Below are 22932 nucleotides of genomic sequence, written 5' to 3' on the forward strand. Positions count from 1 at the left end.
CATCCCCAGTGTTTGGTGGGGTTTATGCAGCTCTGTCTTTAGTTTTCTATTTTGTGTTTTGTTTACTATTGTTTGTTTGCTGGCTTTTTTCTTTTCTAGCCATGGGGTTGTCAGTTTATTTTTGACTATGAGTTTTTTAATGTCCTTTTGGTATCTTTAGCGCCTCTATATAACCAAAATTGCAATACTATAATTTACATTCTGGTAAATAATCATTTAAATTTGATTAAAACATTCCATAGAAAGTGGACACTAATTTACATATAGACAAAATAAAAGTTGATATTTTAAGATTTCAATGTGAAGAAAACCCATTAATCTATACATATTGGTTTGCTGTGGGTGGATAAATATCATAATCAATGGTTTGATATTGCAGAATCTATAGTTATACACAAACAATCTTTGTGTCTGTACCAAACTACGCTATCTTGATATACTGAATAATATATATTTAGTGAAATTCTGGTTTCAATTGTAGCCTTAGCTAATATTATAAAATTTTGTTTGCACAGTAAACTACTGAACTTACAGTGAAACCTTCATTTGACAAACTATCCAGTATAGTTGACAGACCTCGTTCTGTTGGTTGACCGCATGCCCATACAGGCAAATTAGGGCATGCTTTTCTGAAGTTTGGAGCCCTGTAAAACTCATATTTCCTGTCTGTTTTCTGAGGGATATCTTTCACCAGGAAATATTTACCCTGAAATAAAAATAAAAATTCAGAAATTGACAGATTGAAAAAAACAAGTAAAAGTGACTTAATAATTTGGAAACAGCTGGAAAATGTTCAAGACAACAACCTTACAACATAAACCAACAAAAATGGACATTCAAAGGTCATATAACATGATGTCCTACTTGGCTTATATTGTAAAAAAAAAAAGCATTTCATAACAAAATTATCGACAATAGTTAACAAATGTATAAAGAATAGAACTGGCACTACTATTCTCTAAAAATACCATTTATTTCACAATTCTGAAAGTACACAGCTTTTTACATTTTGCTAAATATTGTTGTTCATATGGTATAAAATACAACATAATAACATAATAAACCCATCAAATAAAAATGTTCTCTTTTCTTTTTGGTACAAATTGATCAGAATCAATACACAATGGTATAACAAGGTCCTTACATCTACGTTATGTGAATAACCTATGGTAAATGTTTTGTTCCTGGAACTACATAAAAATATAGCTAATTGTATAGGTCATCATGACTTTTTATTCACTAAGGAATCAATATTGATCTTCAAACAGCACAGTTCCTCATTTTAAAGATGTGCAGGACTATATAACTATAAAATAATAACCCCATTTTGGGTTTATTGTCTATTTTTATAGGACAAAATCTTAGTCCAAAAAGTTGTTCTGTTTATAAAAGGCATGTCTTTCTTTGCATAATTGTGTATAGTGAAGTGTTATTAATATTGCAATCTGAGGACCCTCCTACATATATATTATAAAGGAAATAAGTTCCAATGTCACCCACGTTGCACATATTTTTTCTACCGGCAATAATGAAACAATACAACTGCAAAGATATTTTGCAGTCGTATAAAAAGCACCATTTTTCATATTTTGTTTTTAATAAATTATAATCTTAGAGGTTTGATGGCAAATGCAATGCAATTTTTTAATATAATTGATATTGCCAAGGGGCATAACTCTTTTAAAAATATTTGAACGACACAAATTATTGAAAATTATCCAGCCATTAATTGCTGGTATAAACCTTTGATATAAATATTATAAAAAGTTAATGCCCCAAGGCTTGCGGCTCAGATCTAAAACACTAGCAGAGATATATGAGCCCAACTCCTTTGAGAAGACCCTGTATAACATATTATATCTATAATAATCAGCACATAAGTATGTTGATTTAGCTTTGCTCATTGTTGAAGGCCGTACAGTGACCTATAGTTGTTAATGTCTGTCATTTTGGTCTCTTGTGGACAGTTGTCTCATTGGCAATCATACCACATCTTCTTTTATTATATTAGATAATAAGTGTCTTCATTCTTATAATGAATAAACAGGTTGAACATTCCCCAAATTATATATACTCTTTACTTTAAGTGAATTGATTCTTTTTGTATCAAAATTGCCAAAGAAAATTAATTGTCCTCACTTGCCTTTTTTCCATTTACACAGATTTTCAGTTCTCTAATGGTTTAGCTTAAAATAGTTTTATTGTATCACAACTATGCTTTTATAACCTTGGACAATGTTACATTATAAATCAACATAAAGAGACAGTTAGATCCTTTAAATGCATTGTATTTTCTTATATACCATATCCCATGAATATTGCTCTTTACCTTGAGAGCTTTGTGTTTTCATTGGAGGCAGGACATAATGGTTCAATCTCAGGCCATGTCAAAGACCTTAAAATGGTACAAGATATTTGCTGCTTGACTCAGCGGGAGGATTATACATGGTTAGCCATAAAATAGGTGCGTGCAGCCCAACATTGTTTTCTTAAAAGCTGCGGTACCAAGCTAAGAATATGGCAGTTATTATCAATTAGTTTGTTTCGATGTATGTTGGGGTTTGTTTTTGCTGCACTTCAGTGTTTCTGTTGTTGTTCCTTTGTTTTCCTCTTTAAGTCTTATTGTTGATGTGTTTCCTTCAGTTTTAGTTTGTAACCCGGATTTATTTCCCTCTCAACTTGTTTATAACAGCGATACCCTACCGTTGCCTAGTTTACATTATATTTAGGAAAAAGGCTAAAATACTGATAAATTCACACACTTTTAGTTGAGAAGAAATAAATCTTAGTATTTATTATCAATCCATCTTCCCCCAGATTTATTTGAGGTAAAAGATGATACAGAATGCAAATTTCTTTAATGATTTCTCTGCTTTCAGGACATTAGAAATCCTTAAACCTGAAAGGCAAAATGTCTTATTTGATAAATCTGATGAATTTATTGGCTGTTTAAATTGTTTATCATGTTTGAAAGTCTAATCATTTCCAGATGAGCTAATATTGGCATGTCCCTTCAACATAAAAATCTAATTCCATTTCAAACATCATTGGAATATGTTTAAACAAGTTGTTTCCATCAATATGGTCAAATTTAGAATGTCAATTTATAAACAGAAAAACAATCTTACGAAACGTAGTTTAACTAGGTTTATTCAAATAAGAATCTGTACAAATTTGTTCTTCAAATATGCTTTAAATCACAGCCAAAGATAGCATGCAATTACTGATTATATTAAGTCATGAAGTTATAAGGTATTAATGAAGACCATATATTGCAGAATTGTACAGCTTGAATACATGGTGATATTTGGGTGAGAATGTGAATTTACATTTAACAGTCTATTATTTGAACTTGGAATCATTTTTAATTATGAAATTTGCATAATTTCTTGTGATTAAAATTTTTGAAAAATTCCGTGTTTATTCTGTTTTAAAATGTTTTAAGCGGTGCATAACACTTTCCACACAGTGAATTTTGTGTAGATAGTGTTGTGCGCCGCACAGTACATTCTATTGAAAATGTGCTATCTTCTTTGTAATAGAAAGTGTTGTGCACAGAACAATATACATGTAATACAGAATAAACATGGAATTCATTAAAAATTTCCAGCACAAGAAATTAGGCAAATTCCATAATTAAAAATAATTCCAAGTTCAAATAATAGCCAATCTACAATGTATTCTACATGAACCAAGCATAGCTTGTTCAATATGTGGTATGGGTATTGTTGTTCATTGGTGAAAGCTGTAAGATGACCGCTTAAGTTACTTAATTCTACTTTATTTGGTCTCTGGTGGATCAGGAGTTGTCTCATTAGCAATCGTTATTTTCATATTGATAGATGCATGGTCCTGGGCATACCTAATGATATTTCTGTATGAAAAAAATGGACACTGGGCCAGGTTCCCTTGATCCTGACAAAGATGATGTAAAATCATTTTACTGATATCAAATTTATAGCTATAAGTTAAAGACATTTTATACAATAAATTTAACTCTATTAATCAACAAAAAACATTTTTTACAACTGGACTTCATACTTAAATGTTTTGAGACATGTTTGATGTAGTGACCTTGACATTTGACCAAAAAGTTTATAGTTTCTCTTCCCTACAAATGTTTATAAGCTTCAAATGTTAACCAAAAACAGACTATAATTTTTTTTTTCAAAAAAAATCTTTCTTCAGTATATGTTAGTGACCTGAAGTTTTGTCTGACTCACTCCAAAATCAATGACTTCTTCCACGTCCCTACAGTTTATGGTTTTAAAAGTATGTTATATTAGCAATTACTCTGGTCCATACTAATTCTACCCTTAACTTTTATGGATATTTTCTGTTTTGAAGATCTCTTTATTTCTGAATTCATTATCTTAAAAGACTTTCAGAATATAGGGAATTACAAAGAAAAATCTGTATAGTGCTTTTCTCAAATGTTAATGTATTTTTCATAGCTCTTTGTTACATTACCATGAAAAAAAACCATGACTATGCAGAATTATCAGTTTTCCTAAGTATTAGATATATCTACAATTATATACATACATGAAAAACATTGACATTTAGATAGGAAAGACTTCAGTTAATGGCCTCACAAACAATTAACTTTAATACTACAAAGCTAATTGATACCTTCTACATTTAGATATATATGGGGGAGTTGTTAAATAGTCTAAACACCTTACAACTGCCCACCTATAGATGTAGTCTATAGACTGCTCAACTACATTTGTACTTCACATCTGAATTTTATTGTTATTGTTTTTATGAAATTTTGTATGTTACATAGAATTCTTGCTGAAAGTCATAATTTATAAAAGTAACGGTAAACAATTATTATGTCAAAGTCTGGTCTTCAACGCCGAACTTATAATGGATCAGAACAAACAGCAAGTTATGAAGGGCCCCAAATATGACTAGTGTAAAACCATTCAAACAGGAAAACCAACAGTCTTACCCTTACTGAAAAAATCAGCCTCCTGCAAACATTTGCTGCAAGTCTGCTGCGAACTTGCTGCAGACTTGCAGCGAACATATAGTCCGTGTTTGCGGCGTGTTTGCTGCAAATACGCTGCAGGTCTGCTGCAAACAATTTACCATGCAAATGAGTGTTTGCCGCAGACCTGCTGCAAACATTTATATGCAAATGAGTGTTTGCTGCAGACCTGCTGCAAACATATTTATGCAAATTAATATTTCTCCTGCCTGTTTGCTGCAGACCTGCTGCAAACATTTATATGCAAATAAGTGTTTGCCGCAGACCTGCTGCAAACATATTTATGCAAATTAATCTTTCTCCTACGTGTTTGCTGCAGACCTGCTGCAAACATTTTTATTCAAATCAATCTGTTATACAATTAACCAATGTCATTTTGTGTACACATCATTTTATCTATATTACACAGCAAATTCTTAAAAAGTTATGTTACATCCATCCATTCATAATTAAAATAATTCAATTACTTTATCATTTGAAAAATTGTTATAGCATAAGTTTATACCCTTCAACATGTTTAATAAGTTAAATTAATTCCAAGTACGTTTTCAAATCAATTACATGCATGAATCTAATTAAGTTAAAAAGATTTATTTGAAAATTTCTTTGCGCAAGTATATGATTATATATATACAGATATAGTTAAACTAAAATTGTCACAAAATTCAACTAGACTTACATATATTTTGTAAGTTATAATCTCTAAACATATGAGGGAGTACTGTATATTGAATGGTTACATATTAGAAAAATGTATTTTAAACCTCATGCAGATATCTGTGGAAGGAATGAATTTCATAAGTTAACACTCTACGATGAATATGTACTTACAAATAATGTCTTTAAAAACTAATATGTTAATTGCCAAACTATAATGCCTCCCTGAACACTAATATATATCATGACACAAACATCACCAACATTTTCAAATTTCAAATCTTTATCTTCCAGGAAGTTACCAATAGGTATGCTCAGTCGTTTTATGTAGTTTCTTGCAATGCTCTTGCAAACATATAAAATTGTCAAAGATTCCTGCAATCTAGCTGCGAACATCCCTTATATTCTAGTTTTTCCTGCAATCTTACTGCAAACATATTTGTTTCTGCAAGCTTGCCGCAAGCTTGCAGCAAAAAGCTGCAATGTTTGCAGGAGGTTTGCCGCTAGCTGCGAACATCTGCAAACATTATTCAAAGGGTTCCTGCAAGCATTTTGTTTGCAGCAGACCTGCAGCAAGTTTGCAGCAGATCTGCTGCAAACATTTCAGTTCTGTAAGGGTATTTATATAATTTATATAAAAAGGAGAAATAAGATACACTTATAAACCATATTCTACAAAGGACAACCACTGAACATCAGGTTCTTAACTAATAGGACAGACGCAACAAAAATCAGCTAGCTTGAACAATAATTCTAAAACAATATTGTCACATCAAAACATAGCAGAAACAAGCGGAAAACCAAGAATACACTGAACAAATAAATTAGATGTATGACACAATGAAATATTTGGCTTATTATACTTTCTTGTTATTTGATTATCTAGAAATTCAAGTTTCAAGATATATAACTAATTTGATGCTAAAAATATACGCAATCCTTTCCAATTCACCAAATTCACTGATATTATTGTAAAACTATAACTTGCCTATATATAGTATCTTGTTTAGCTTGAGAAGTAGCAATCTCCTAAAGGATAAGGTTGATGACATCAGCTATTTTCGTCATTTTGTATTTTTAAGCTTACTGTTGATGACAGGCAGTCATGCAGAAGTTTAATCAAGCCAATGTTATACAATCTTGTATAAGTGACAGGTGACCTTGTTAAATGATGCTGACCACACTTAGTCCCACGTCCTGCTGTAATGGTGGTCACTTCTGACGACAGATAATGTATTGAAATACTTAAAGTAAATACAATTACACAAGGTAATTGGTATTGATATGTGGAAATTGACATATGGACAAGCTGAAAATTTTTATTTTTCATGGTAATCAATTTCCAGATAAAAATAACAATTTGGTAAATCACCAAAGATATTTTGGGCTGGATGATAAACAATTCAATTAAAACATGGAGTATAATACTTCCATGATTAAAATAATCTAATGAGCATATATGTAATACAACGAAGCTCTCAAGTCCTTCAATGTCATACTATCGAGTATATCATATTTTTTCTATTTTTATTTTCGTTCTCAGTTTGTAAAACACTACCCATATATATGTGAAATATAAAAAGAGAATGTGTCCAATGCCCTCGCTTGCATATAACACTATAAAGGGATATAACTAGTAACAGAACTGTAAAAGAGGTGTTATCCAAATTCAAACTTAATCCATGTTTTATGGAGTAGGCATTGTGAACAAGTTTCATTGTAATTGGTTGAGACAAATTAAAAATTTGAGGAAAACAAGAATGTGTCCACAGTACACGGATGTCCCACTCGCACTATCATTTTCTATGTTTAGTGGACCTTGAAATTGGAATAAATTCTCTAATTTGGCATTAAAATTAGAATGATCTTATCAAAGGGAACATGTATACTAAGTTTCAAGTTGATTGGACTTCTACTTTATCAAAAACTACCTTGACCAAAAACTTTAACCTGAAATTTGCACTATCATTTTCTATGTTCAGTGAACCATAAAATTGGGGTCAAAACTCTAATTTAGCATTTAAATTAAAAAGATCATATCATAGGGCACATGTATACTAAGTTTCAAGTTGATTGGACTTCAACTTTATCAAAAACTACCTTGACCAAAAACTTTAACCTGAAGCGGGACAGACGGACGGACGAAGTATGGACGAACGTACGGATGCACAGACCAGAAAACATAATGCCCCTCTACTATCGTAGGTGGGGCATAAAAAAAAACATTTGAGACATACATACTATCAGTAGTATTGCACTTTTATATCTTATTTTTTGGGCCGAATTTGATCCTAACTGAACTTATTGGTGTTTTCTGTCTGCATTATAATACCAATATCACTGGTTTATCATTTCGACTTTTGATTGATTGATTGATTCAGATTGGTAATTGCATTACACCTTATTTGAACCTTTTGAGTAAACAAACCTCTTTTTTAATGTAATGACATTCTACTTAAATATCACCTAATTATCAGTGGGGTGATAATAGAAGAGAAAACTAATGTTTCATCAAATTTTCTGTGTCAAATGGCCATTATTAAGTAAAAAATATATTAATGTGTAATATGGATACTATAAAAGGGAACGAAAGCTTAATTCAACTGCAATTATTCTTTAAACAACTTTACACTAATGACTAAATAACAGAGAATATAGCAAAATTTGCACATTATATTATATAGAACTCTTTGTTGTGCAATTATGAATAAAAAAAAAATCAAATAAAGGGCTATTTTCATATGACAGACTTTCATCTCTGTAATATATCATTTTTTTTAACAGGTAACCGACACTGCGGAAGGAGAATCAGTCAAGAAAGAACTAAAATTTACAATTGGTGCAATTTGGGAAAAAAAATGAACTGTTTTTTAAATTTTGTCATGTATAGAAAACATAAAACAGGCAAGTTTGTCTGGGGAATTAAAAGTCAGTAATATGAAAATGTTCTATTGTCAGACAATCACACCATAAGATGTTGATGTCAGTTTAACATTATATGTATGTTAAGTGGAATCAGGAAGCCTGCTTATTGGAGCAGAGTTTTATGTCATTGTGAGCATGCTAAAGATAATTATTTGTTTAATATAAGATTAATGGTTGATGAAGAACAAAATAATCATGTTATATCACGATATATTTTCACAAGATATATCCCAATTCAATTACAAAACCATTACTATCAATTAAATGGAGACTCGTTATCACAATGTTTATGTTATATAGCAATATTATAATCAATTGAATGGGGTGTACTACTATTGCAGTGAAGACGAAATGTTGCTGTATATCAGTCAACCTCTTATATATATATATATGTTGATTGATTGGTTTAATTCCTATACCATAATATACCTATCGAAAACATCACGTTTTTCACCATCCTTTTTTCTGTAGTTTTGCTCTCATAGCATATATATTTTAAGTTATACTTTCTGTTTAATCAATATTGTGATTCGACCCCTAACGCAGAAGAAAGTAAAAATAACAAAATATTAAATAGAGAGACTTGCCCTCATTTGGATTTACTTTTTTTTTTTTTTGGTTGATATTTTAAGCTCTTCGTATCTTAATAAGTTTTGGATTTTCCAAATATTTTGTCCTGGAGCAGATGATTACTGAAGCAATATTTATAAATTGTTGAATTGTGTAAATTGCAAGCATGAGGCTTTCAGATAGAAATATTGGTACTGTTAATGTTATTTATAGCAAACTTACTTTGAAATTTTCAAATGGAAATTGATATCTATCACCTATAATAAAAAAAAATTTGAGAATGGAAATGTGGAATATTTTAAAGAGAAAACAACCCAACCAAAGAGCAGATAACAATTGAATTAGGCCAACAATGGGTCTTCAATGCAGCGAGAAAATCCGCACCTAGATTGATTTCTCTATTATTAGTTAGAAAATGACACAGATAATTGTATAACTTGATAACTAATATCATTAACGACGGATTTTATTTTTAGATATCTGGGTCAGTTAATTGTTTTGCACTGTAGATCATATAATAATTATAATGTATCTAGTTCTGTAGTTATATCCCTTTATGTATAATACCTTTGATCATTTTAATCAAACAGATATCTGTGTCGCTGGCTAATTGCAATTACTAAACAAATCTTATTATAGGTTGTTCAGTATATTAAATTTAGGTTTATCCCTAATTGAAATATACTATAATATAAGAGTTAAGAACTCAAGCACTAATTCATTAAGTTTCAACTTTCATAAAAAATGACTTTGAGATGCATAACTGTGAGCAATAAAAAGCTGTTCCTTTGCTTTTTGTGTTGTTTGCTATGCATAGGCTGAATTTGAGTCATTGATACATTTTCTATTAGCTGATCATGATACATGACGGCAACATTATAAATGTGTTAAATTGGGGTAGTGTTGGGATCTCACTAAACAAAATCGTTTAACCCTGCTGCATTTAAGAGCTTGTTTTAAGTCTGATAGTCCTTTGGCCTTTGTTTGTCTTGTATGATTTTTAATTTTGGTTCATTTATACGTTTAAAAATTTACAGTGATGTCCATTTTTCTCTGAACTAGTAACCAATCTGACAACTGCCTCTGGGTGCAGGATGTTCCCGCTGTGTTGAAGACTCATTGGTGGCCTTCAGCCCTTTTTTAACTTTTTAGTTCAATTATTGTCTCTCTGACACATTCCCCGCTTCCATTCTTAATTTAACATGGAATTTCTCCATTAAAGTTATATACTGGTATAAACTTTACAGAACTGTGTAGGCAGTGTAACTAAAACAGTTATTATGTGAATTCATTGAACCAGGATCCGAGGTATTGACCAGACAATTTATGGTTTCCTGTAACATATCTGTATTTCCTTATCCAATAATTACCTAGTCTGTTTTAATCAATAAAAACCATTTTGTTTTAGACATGGGTCAATGGTGTGGTATTGAAATGTTGTGACAATGAATTATTTCCTTTGCTCTATATTCCATTCAACTTGTATAAACATGATATAGGTAGGCCATAGATGCTAACGTCCTGCAGTAAATTTATTTTGCTTTAGATATTGGTCACTGGTATGACAATGAGTTACTTCCTTTGCTCTTTATTCAATTCAACTTATATAAAAATGATGTACCTGTAGGTGAATCACATATATGCTAACAACAGTACATTCATTTTGCATGTTTTGTTTTTAACAAGGCTGGTGGTTTTAATACAACATATGCTAACATCAGTACATTCATTTTGTTTATAACAAGGCTGGTGGTTTTAATACAACATATGCTAACATCAGTACATTCATTTTGTTTTTAACAAGGCTGGTGGTTTTAATACAACATATGCTAACATCAGTACATTCATTTTGTTTTTAACAAGGCTGATGGTTTTAATTATACAACATATGCTAACATCAGTACATTCATTTTGTTTATAACAAGGCTGATGGTTTTAATACAATGTACAAAACAGATACTGGATTCATTTATTTTCATGGGAATCAATTTTTGTGGATGGCTGAATACTCGCATGTTCATGGATTTATGAGTTGGTTGTTTTGCCAATCTCTGTATACAAAGCCTATTGAAAATATATTGTTCGTTGAACAATTGAATTCGTGGTTCACCTGTACCTACAAAACCCATGAAAATTGGTATCCAACGAATAATGAGGAATCCACAGTATTGAAACACACAAGGTAGCAACATCATCTCTAATGCAAGTCAAATATAAACACAAAGAGAATACATTTTTTGTGTAATTAAACATCCTCTCATGAAAGAAAAAGGTTATTGTCTCTAAAAAAAAGACCAAAGGATGTTAAACATGCAGTCTACAGGGGCGGATCCAGCTATTTTTAAAAGGGGGTTTCCAAACCCAGAGTAAATGGGGGGGGGGGGGGGGGGGTACCAACTATATGCATATGCTCCCATTCAAATGCATTGATCGTCCAAAAAAAAGGGGGTGTTCCAACCCCAAGACCCCAACCCCCTGGATCCGTCAATGGTCTATTCCTAAATAGAGAAATGCATGTTGCTTTAATTTGTGACGACCTAACAAGGCAAGCCAATAGTTTGTTCTTTTACTGATCCCAGGTAAAGCGTAAAAGATGAGCACTGAAAAACATTTTAAAAACACCTGCCACATTCTATATGCCTGGGCCTCAAGTTAGAGGCCTGTAATTCAGTGGTTGTTTTATGGAATATGAATCCTTGACCCCCTACCTGTTAATGAAATCTGACCTAGGTTATTTATTAATGAGTGACAATTAACAGCTACAGTATTACATTTTCTAACAACTCCACTGCATGGGAATAGTTTCATAATATCCGAAATCAACTTGAATGCATGACAGAATCGTTTTATGATATCTAATATCTATATTTGTCACCATCAGACTGTATGGGAATTGTTTTATGATATCCCCACATTTGTCTAAATGAAATTTCATATTTCCCATGTGAGTTTCTCTTTACAGAATCACACAAGGAGAGAGTCACCCTATGAATAATTATCTGTTTGTGAAGAAACCTTGCATACAATTTTTTTTTGACAACTGTAGGTGTGCTCATATTAGTTTATTCACAATTCTTTTTTAAATCAAATGAAAAAAGGTGTTTAATTTGTATAAGACTTTGTCAAGTCACTAATAGCCTATCCGAAAGCCTGGTGAAATAGAGAGGCAGATAATTACATAGGGACATTCAAACTCATAAGTAGAATAAAAACTGACAGCGCTATGACAAAAAAATGTCAATCACTAATTCAATTTTAACTTAGGAAGAGCTGATGAGTAAAAAAATATGGAAATTTTAATGGAATAAAATAGATCTAATGGAAACTAATTTGAGTATTTTGAATTTTCAATTAAAGGTTCATTTGTCATTTAAAATGACTAGAAAATACTAATCAGGGAATAATTGGGTTTTGAGTTTTGAGTAATTTCTGTACATAGATATGTGGACATCTTAGATGCATGATTTTTTTTATTTAGTTGCTTTGAACTAGCTGTCAGATAACTGCGAGTACTTATCTTCCTAGTGTCTTTTTGTTGTCAGGAAGTACAAGTATCCGGCCACTTCCAATTGTATTTTTGTCTATCTGATGAGTTAAGCCTTTTTTTATAGTTTGTTCTTATGTTGTACTGTTATACCACTGTCCCAGGTTAGGGGAGGGTTGGGATCCCGCTAACATTGTATGTGCCTGTCCCTGGAGCCTGTAATTCAGTGGTTGTCATTTGTTTATGTGTAACATATTTGTTTTTTTCGTTAATTTTTTTTATAAAAGTAAGGCCTTTAGTTTTCTCATTTCAATTGTTTTACATTGTCATATCATGGCCTTTTGTAGCTGACTATGTAGTATGGCTTTGCTCATTGTTAAAGGCCGTACAGTGACCTATAGTTGTTAATGTACGTCTGTGTCATTTTGGTCTCTTCCTGGACAGTTGTTTCATATGCAATCATACCACATCTTCTTTTTTATATCTTTTGTCAAGTTCTTTTAGATTTTCTCTGAATCCCTAATCTGGCTGCATTATCTAATTAATTTTTATCCAACAAATCACAAAACAAATCTCTATACCGGTACTGTGAATTCATTTATTTTTGTGGGTACCAATTTTCTTGGATTGAGGAAAACTTATATATTCGTGGATATTTAAATTCATTGTTTTGGCAAAGTCTGCATACATTCCTCCAGAAAATATGTAATACATTGAACATTTAATTTAGTGGTTCCTCTGTATCCACGAAAAATAAGTATCTAACGAACATTAATGAATCCATGTATATTTTGTGTTCAGTATTAGTGACCTTAGTTAAGGTTAAAGAACTAGTTTATTCATGGTTTATTTTCATACCAAATTAAAAAAGGTGTTTCATTGGTAAGATTGACTTGATCAAATTACTGATCAGCTTTCAGAGAGACTTAAAAAATAGATGACTATCACAAATGAAAAGTTGATAAATTTCGAAATGTAAAAATTAATCAAAAGTATTACAAATATAATAGGATATTTTTTTTGGTTATAAATAGGGATTATTTTATTTTCAATTTGACAGTCATACAACAGACAGTCACACAACAGACAGTCACACAACAGACAGTCACACAACAGACAGTCACACAACAGACAGTCACACAACAGTCAGTCACACAACAGACAGTCACACAACAGACAGTCACACAACAGACAGTCACACAACAGACAGTCACACAACAGTCAGTCATACAACAGACAGTCATACAACAGTCAAGGTGAATATTTAATTCCTTTCATATTTGTTAAGATGTATTGTCATGTATGGTTTATATGGTGAGAAGTCAAATAACAAAAATACTAAATTTAAGGAAAACAGGAATTCCTTTAAAAAATAGCTCAAAATCTCGAACACATCAAATGAATGGAATATCAACCTGGTTTTATAGCTAGGTAAACATCTCACTTGTATGTTATGGTTTATGGCTAGTTTTATAGCTAGGTAAACATCTCACTTGTATGTTATGGTTTATGGCTAGTTTTATAGCTAGGTAAACATCTCACTTGTATGTTATGGTTTATGGCTAGTTTTATAGCTAGGTAAACATCTCACTTGTATGTTATGGTTTATGGCTAGTTTTATAGCTAGGTAAACATCTCACTTGTATGTTATGGTTTATGGCTAGTTTTATAGCTAGGTAAACATCTCACTTGTATGTTATGGTTTATGGTTGTTTGTGTTCTCAATGAGGCATACTTTGTCTGTCTTTGTATTTCTTATAATATAAGAACTGTAATTACATTGCCTACATATCTTGTTTTAAAATTTCATTACAATCACATATGTAGCAAATGTCTAGCCTTATTTGTTTTATCTAGAGTGATAAGTTTTTAATTTGCTTAGTCTCAAAATGTGAACATATGGTTAAGGTTGTTGTCTAACTTATGTATTCTCTGTTTTCTTCTTTTATGACAGTAATTAAATTGCCTACTATCAGTTTGCCAGTACCAAGACTGATATGTTTTTATTTGTCTAAATGTGAATAATGGGTTAGAATGTTGTCTCAGTAAGATGTATCATAAACTGTATTATACTTTGTTTTCTTTAAAGACGGTAATTAAATTGCCTAGATAATGATAAGTTTTAATTTGCTTAGTCTGTTATTGTGAATATATGGTTAAGGTTGTTGTCTAACTGCTTGATATAAGCTTCATTTCCTTCTTACTTCTATTATGACTATAAATTTAAGAGGGTGTCCATGGAAAAACCAGGCAGAGGATGGCACATGACATTATTTTGTTTTCAAAATGTTTTCATCTATTTCATATCACAAATTCATTCTTTCTCAAAGTTAAATTTAGTTTTTTTTATTTACTGCAACAAATAAAGAGAAAAAAAAACCATAGAAAGCACTGAAAATTCATTGAAAAGGGGAGATAACTCTTCATTTGGTACAAAATTTTGTTGCATTGTTAGTGAATTTTAAAATCATTTTCTGAGCCATCCACTGTTGATTCAAAAATATCTTTGACATATATATCCTTTGTATGATATAAATATTGCATTGGATACAAAAATTCAGTGGGAAAAAAATTATGCTGTGCCACCCATATCATAGGATTTGTCTGATATTTACTTGCACAGCCTCTTAACTGCATACTATCCATTTACCTAGAATTTTATGTTTTCAATTAGTTCAAACTTTAAATGTGAATATATGGTTAGCATTGTTGTCTTTAGATGTTGTATTGTTTTGTTTTTTTCTACTTATTTCCTTTATCTAGAACTGTCATTAATTTATTTGCCAGAACTATCTGTTTTACCAAGAATGATAGGATTTTCATTTGTTCTTTCTCTAAAGTTACCATATATATTATGTATCTGTCGTCTTTAGACAGATGAAATAGGAATAATTTGAAAGGAAATGAGAGCAACACGTTATCTGAATGGAAAGATGTCACAGAGGTTATTACACTGACGTTGAGAAATATAAATTTCTCGTGTAATTGCATCCAATATTTCTTATGTAAAGAGACCTATCCCCTAGGCTAAACAGTACTAGAAAGAACAGGAAACCAATAGATTTTGGACTTGAAGAAGCTCCTAATAAGGGGAAGTGGAATTAACATTAATCATAGCCAATTTACATCCATTATAACTCTTATTACTGCTAAATTATCTTAGTTCTACTCAAAGGCATATTGCATTGAATAATAAACAGCATGTACATTTTTTTTAAATGTTAACAAGACATTTTGTAGTGAAACAGAATGCTAATGGTTTCATTATGTAAAAACAAGGAGATGTGGTATGATTGCCAATGAGACAACTATCCACCAGAGTTTAACTGTAGAGGAAATCAGCAATTATATGCCACTGTCCTAACTTTCAACAATGAGAAGAAAAAAAATACAGTAAATGTCCCTACATGAATATTCAAAATGTGAAAATCAAAGGCCTTATTCATAACTAAACAATTATATAAAAAACAAATATGACAGAAATTAAACAAATTATTTTCTATTATGTATCTTGGTTATTGATTACTACATGCACCATATAACAGCTTTAGAGCCTTTTTCTTCAATAACATTGATGGTGGAAAAAATAAGCACAAATTAAAAAAATTTTTTTTATGTTTCACAGAAGAAACTGGACAAAAACCTGACAGTGGAATATATGTGATTTTTCTATTTACATGATATCAGATTAAAGAAGATTTTTTCAATGGTTTCAAATCATATGATGTTATCAATAAATTATTAATTTTTCCATGTATGGGCAATAACTTAATTTCTAACATGATTTTCCAATTACTCTGTTAAACTTAATTAATCAAAACACAGAGAATAAGTTTACAGCTGAAGATGTTTGTTAAGAATGTTACTCTCCAGAGTATATAGCAGATTCATCTGTAAAATTATATTAATGAACCATGTCTGCCAATGACAAAAATTATTCAAATAACCAATAATTGCGATATAATTTTTGTAAAACTGTCCAAAAGTTTAGACTATATGCTAAACTGATTCTTACTAAGCATAAAACAGTGAAATCAGAACACTTTTCCCCCTGATCATAATTAAAAAGGATTTGAAAATATAATTAAACTAGTATAGACTGGAAGAAACATAAAAGTTTCCATAAAAAAAATTCCAAGATGAAAAATTTTCACTCTCATCGTAATAACTTTTGAAAAAAACCCATAGATAAGCTAGTAAATTAGCACTCCATTGATTAACTTAAGTATTATCCTTCAAGCATGACTACTTAAATGATGTTATTTACTTCGTATTTACGATGTAATTAAACATCAACATATATAGCTGTTGAAGTTACAATTAGGATTAAAATGTTTTTTTTTCTTCCAATGACTCCAAGGTATACGAAGTCACTTAAGAAACGAATCTGACATATATCTGTTACTAAATTATTAAAAGTCCTTATACAGTTCTAGCTGGAAGATCAAATGCTAAAGCTAATAATACTGATTTATTGTCATAAGAGTCTCAATTATATAAAGATAATGGTTATTGTCTAGACTACTAAATTCCCAACATAACATTCACCAGATATGCTTTAGCACAAAACTTGAAAACTTTTCAAAACCACAAATGTTTGAGAACATAAATATCAAAAGGACCTGTACAAAACAGCTATAAATAATCGAATGTAAAATGTTGCTTGGGAGAGTTGAACCTGAGTTTGACAACTACGGACAGAAGGACGAACCAATAATGGTATACCATCAACCATAAACATGAAAAGGAGACTGACAAATCTTTCAGGATTGAAATCTTTAAAAAGCAGAAGATTTTAATTTTTTAACATCGTGGACAGAGCATCAGGGCTTCAAAACAGAAAGATGTTGACTCTCGCCAAAAGAATTGTAGGTTGACGACGTACCTTTATCAGGGCATGTTCTGGCATGTTATCAGCAATACTTCCAAACACAATGGGCTCTTTAAAGTCTGAGACATGTTGGAATTCTTCTCTACAGTTATGGATGATGATTGGAGCTACTTCATTGGTTCTCACCAAATGTCTGTTGTTCTGATTCACAGCTGTAATGATAAAAAAAAAGCAAATAGTTAAAATGAACTTTATTCACATTTATTCCACTGAATTCTAATTTACATGTAAACCCTGTATAAAATATAAGCTCATCACTTTTTTTAATTTTTTGAGCATGAAGCACTTTTCGATTAACCTTCTTCAGGAAGGCTCCAAGCCAAATATTTGAAGGCCTGGGAATTGTATCAGAGCCGAAACATCTGGAGAGTTATATGACCAAAAAGGAGATAAAAACTGCCAAACCATTCATGGTCAACTTTGCCTATCACTAACATTCTTTCATGTTTCTTATAACACATTACATTAAAAGCCGAAATGAATTGTTTGTTAATATATAACTTTGTATGAACCCTGTGCATGAACATTCTAAATTTTTAAGAAAATTTGAGAAAAGCAATGTGAACACTGCAATGACAGTAAACATGTTCAACTCACCCACATCCTGTATGTGCTTGTCCCAAATTGGGGCCTGGGATTCATTATAACATAAAGCAGGCAGTTGGTTTACTCGTTTAAAAAGTTTTACATTCGTCATTACTGTCATTCCACAATCACCTTTGTGGTATTTAAATACCTATTGCCTGACCAGTATAAAAAATTGTCAACACAATTTGTCCATTTAAATTGTATGATAGGTATTGTGAGAGGTCATCAACAGGTGGTCATTTAACTACCCAGTAAAAAAAAATCACTAAAAGGTAAAATTTAAATGACTGATAGATAGCTTGCTTTCCTCATGTATCATGACCAATGTCCTGAATAGACTATTCTATTTAGAGATGGGGAATTTTAGGCCATTTCTTTTTGTGTCTCTTTACAGTGAAGATGGAAATTCAATCAGTGAATTTAGTTTATAAAAAAAGGAGATATATGTTTGCTTCATGGTGTTTTAATGTGGGATATATTTTAAGTTTCTGATTCCTGATATGGAATTAAAGTGTTTGTGAAATGGTTTTTTTTGGATAGCCCATCTAATTGTGAATAATTCTACAAGATGAATTATGTGTGGCTTGGTGTTTTATAATGGGATATATTTTCATGTTATATTACGATTCCTGAAATGGAATAGTAGTAATGCTAAGTTTCATTTAATATTCAGGATCTTCTTCAATCGGAATTACTGTGAAAAATTTATTTTCAATATATCAAAAAAGTACAAATGGCTTAGTGAATAGAAATTTCAGTGCTTTATTCTTCATTATGAAAGTGGGATTTACCAGCAATGATTTATTTGTGATTGTTAGCAAAAAAAAAAATTTACAATAATTATCTTTGTTAGAAAGAACAAATAGTGTATCAAAGTTTCATTTAATATTCAGGATCTTCTTCAATCGGAATTACTGTGAAAAATTTATTTTCAATATATCAAAAAAGTACAAATGGCTTAGTGAATAGAAATTTCAGTGCTTTATTCTTCATTATAAAAGTGGGATTTACCAGCAATGATTTATTTGTGATTGTTAGCAAAAAAAAAAAATTTACAATAATTATCTTTGTTAGAAAGAACAAATAGTGTATCAAATGTAAAATGTCCCATACCTAAATAGAATAGTCCATTCAGGACATTGGACATGAGGAAAGCAAGCTAGCTATCATTCATTTAAATTAGCTCTGTTAAAAACAAACCAGGTAAATCTACAGGTAGTTAAATGACCACCTGTTGACAATTTAAATGGACAAATTGTATTGGCAATTTTTTTAACTGGTCAGGCAATAGGTAATTCACTACCACAAAGGTGATTGGATACCCACAGTAACATTTAGGACTATCCATAGCTTTCTATGCTGTTACATTGGTTTTGCTCATTGTAGAAGCCGTACAGTGACCTATAGCTATAGTTGTTAAATTTTGCCTCATTGGTTCTCTTGTGTAGAGTTGTCTCATTGGCAAACATATATATTTTTAAATTATTACAAGGTCATGGGGAAATAAAAAAACCAGGTAATTTCAAAATGTATCATTATTATAACTATTCCATGTCATTCTTGAATATTTAGAGCCACGTTTAGAACTGCTGGAAGACAATCCTGTCTGTATTGAGATCTGATAATTACTGCTAAAATGTACAATTATAGTCTTTATGGATTCTACAAACACACGACAAGCCTTCTAACTAAAAGTGCATTAATTAATTGAGCAGGTTTCCTGTTGCACATTAAAACAACTAAAACAATTCATCGTTAATGGAATATAATTTGCTGATTTCTGACTCTTCACCATGTTCAATGCCATTGTAATATAAACACAAGACAACATCAATTAAATAAATGCATGCTAATTGTATTTGACATCTAAAGCCCTTTAGCTGTGTGCTATCTTCAGAACCAGGTACATTACTTAATGGTCTGGTAACAAGGAAATCAGGCTCTTGGTCAGATCTCACATCAAACAATATAACACATTCCATGGTTATTATCAAGCTTTTTAATGTTCACTTCAATCAGGACACTTTATTTATGACTTGTTATTTCCTTTACCTTTTAATTTATAAACAAAATCATTTCCTGCGATTTTTAGATGATTATTTTATCATTATACTTCTTGAATTTAATTAATAATCTTCAAAACAGTTTCTTTGAGGTAGTCAATAATATATATAGTTGTATTCTGAAAAAGAGCAACTAGTTGGACCTTGAACAAATGATTCAGGTGGTATAGAACACTACAGGGAGATAACTCTATAAAAGTCAGCTGAACGTTTTAATCAAATTCCATTGTTAATGAAATATATTAAGCTTCTCAATGATCAAAATAAGTGTATATCAAACTGCTTATCCAATTTGGATTTTCTGATTAAGTGTGTGCTTTAAGTTTTTTGAAATTTTATTAAAATTAAAAAAAAACCAAATAAATTTTAGTGAAGGTGTTTGGTAACTCTTAAATCTTGCATTAAGCTTAACTAAGCGTTCAATAATAAGTTACATTTCATAGATGTTTCATAAGATTCCATAATTCTGATTGGCAGAAAAGAATCAGGAGGGATTTCAAAATTATTTATTATTTCCCAATAAAATGAGACTTCTGTGACTGCAAATGCTTTCCATAACAAGGCTTGACCTATGCATAGGAAAACATAAAATCTTTATTTATCTCATTAATAATTTCAATGTTATAATTGTTACAGCATAAATTATAGATCAATATAAGATTTTGAAACTTATAACATAAGATTTTAAAAGAGTGACCAATTTTGTGCACAATCTGTATAACTTTGCCACGCTTCCTACAATAAGTGCTTTAGTAAACAATTTTCAACTTACATCAAATGAGAAAAAGAAGCATAGTGGCTGTATTCAATGAAGCCCTCAGAATATATACAGATCTTGTCACAAGGAATTAATGGATTGAGAAACAAGAATGTGTCCAAAGTACACAGATGCCCCTATCACACTATCCTTTTCCATGTTCCATTGACCGTGAAATTGGGTAATTATCTAATTTGGCATTAAAATTAGAAAGATCATATCATAAGCAACAAGTGTACTAAGTTTCAAGTTGGTTGGACTTCAGCTTCATCAAAAACTACCGTGACCAAAAACTTTAACCTGAAACTCCCACTTTCATTTTCTATGTTCAGTGGACCGTGAAATTGGGACCAAAAGTCTAATTTGGCTTAATAATTAAAAAGATCATCTTATAAGCAACAAGTGTAAAAAAAACCTTGACCAAAACTTTAACCTGGACGGACGACCGGAACCACAGACGGACGGACGGACGAACGGAGCCACAGACCAGAAAACATAATGCCCCTCTTCTATCGTAGGTGGGGCATAAAAAATACCACCTTCCATTGACTTTTATAACATGCCCTCTAGGTCTTTAATGTAAGAAGTTTATTATATAATCATGCCAATTATTAAAAAATAAAAAGTTATATCTGCTTGATTCACTTACAAGTATCATTGCAAAAAGATGATATTAGATAATTTGTTGCAAAATACAACCATGACATAATTTACAGACAAGGTTTCCAAGGTTTAAAAAGAGTCATATATTATATGGTCAATGACATTAATTCCTAATTTGACTGGTATGACTTCAAAAATGTTTTCCACTTAGAAAATTAGCAGAAGCCTTAGGAATTTGTATGAAGATTGTGTACATAACTTTACAAAAACCTTGTCTTGTTTATTGGAAATGGTGACAACCACCTTTCAAATCTAACCTTGAATATCACCACCTTATATTTCAGATATTATCTCCCCTTAATGAAACTCGGACCTGAACTGTTACTTATAATCAGATGGCAAGGACATATATAGTCTCAGCGTATTTCGTTAACTTAAAACTGTATCTTGGGATTATAACGTTAGCCAATGAAGAAACAATGTGTGATATATTAATCCAGCAGTTTAATGAAGTAGAATCAATAATTTAGAAATTTCCTGCTGTTAAGATCACAGAGCTGATTTCAGATAAACATCAATTATAAGTTAATTAATAGAAAGACCAGAAAGAAGTTTCAATTAACCACTGATCACAGAGAGGAAATCAGTGTATATACTTCTAGTAATGAAGTTCTTATTTATTTTGCTTCTACCCAATTTCAAATTATGGAGAGAAAAAAATGCTTTTAGCAACTGTCAGCTGTTCTTGTGTATAGAATCCTCATGAAAGTGCACTTTTGTCAGGATTTGATTAATTGAACATAAGTCATAAATAGTTGTTGTTGCAGATATATCATTAATAATCATTGCACTTTAGATTGACTGCATAATGGATTTTATTATTAATTTCAAATTCTAAAATGATATATATTTGCAAAAAATCATTATTTTTAAGGACAATAAAGCCTAGGAATATAATGGAAAATTGCATGATTGAAACAATGATAGACACATTTGAACATGCAGCAGCAGCACAATTTAGAGTTTAGTATGGCGTTCATTATAACTGAACTAGTATATATATTTGTTAGGGGCCAGCTGAAGGACGCCTCCTGCTGGGGGAGTTTCTCTCTGCATTGAAGACCTGTTGGTGACCTTCTGCTGTTGTCTGTTAGGTCAGGTTGTTTTCAATATTCATATATATACTGCCAATCTATATTTCATAAAAATGGAGGAAATACGATGCATGAGTGCACATTTTTGTGTAATCTTCCAAAGGTGCACTACTCCTTTTAATATATATTTGATTGGCCCTGATCTTTAAGATATTGATTATACATATGTATATTCCTAAAAGAAATTTCTTAAAAATCTTACAATAGATGTAGGATTGAGTCAAGCACTAAAAAGACTTGATGG

At 31.1% G+C, this 22932-nt stretch overlaps 1 protein-coding gene across 8 annotated transcripts in view; it reads right to left on the minus strand.

The window, feature by feature from the left end:
* LOC139489220 (paladin-like) overlaps positions 1-22932 on the minus strand; it is a 108008-nt gene that overhangs the window by 24771 nt on the left and 60305 nt on the right. For all 8 annotated transcript variants that reach the window (XM_071275430.1, XM_071275433.1, XM_071275431.1 and 5 more), the window contains 2 exons: positions 17518-17675; positions 533-706 (listed from right to left, as the gene is read on the minus strand). In XM_071275430.1, coding sequence (XP_071131531.1) covers positions 533-706; positions 17518-17675 — 332 coding nt within the window. The remainder of the gene's footprint in view (positions 1-532; positions 707-17517; positions 17676-22932) is intronic.

The sequence above is a fragment of the Mytilus edulis genome, chromosome 9 (assembly GCF_963676685.1).
Source record: "Mytilus edulis chromosome 9, xbMytEdul2.2, whole genome shotgun sequence".
Taxonomy (NCBI): Eukaryota; Metazoa; Mollusca; class Bivalvia; order Mytilida; family Mytilidae; genus Mytilus; species Mytilus edulis.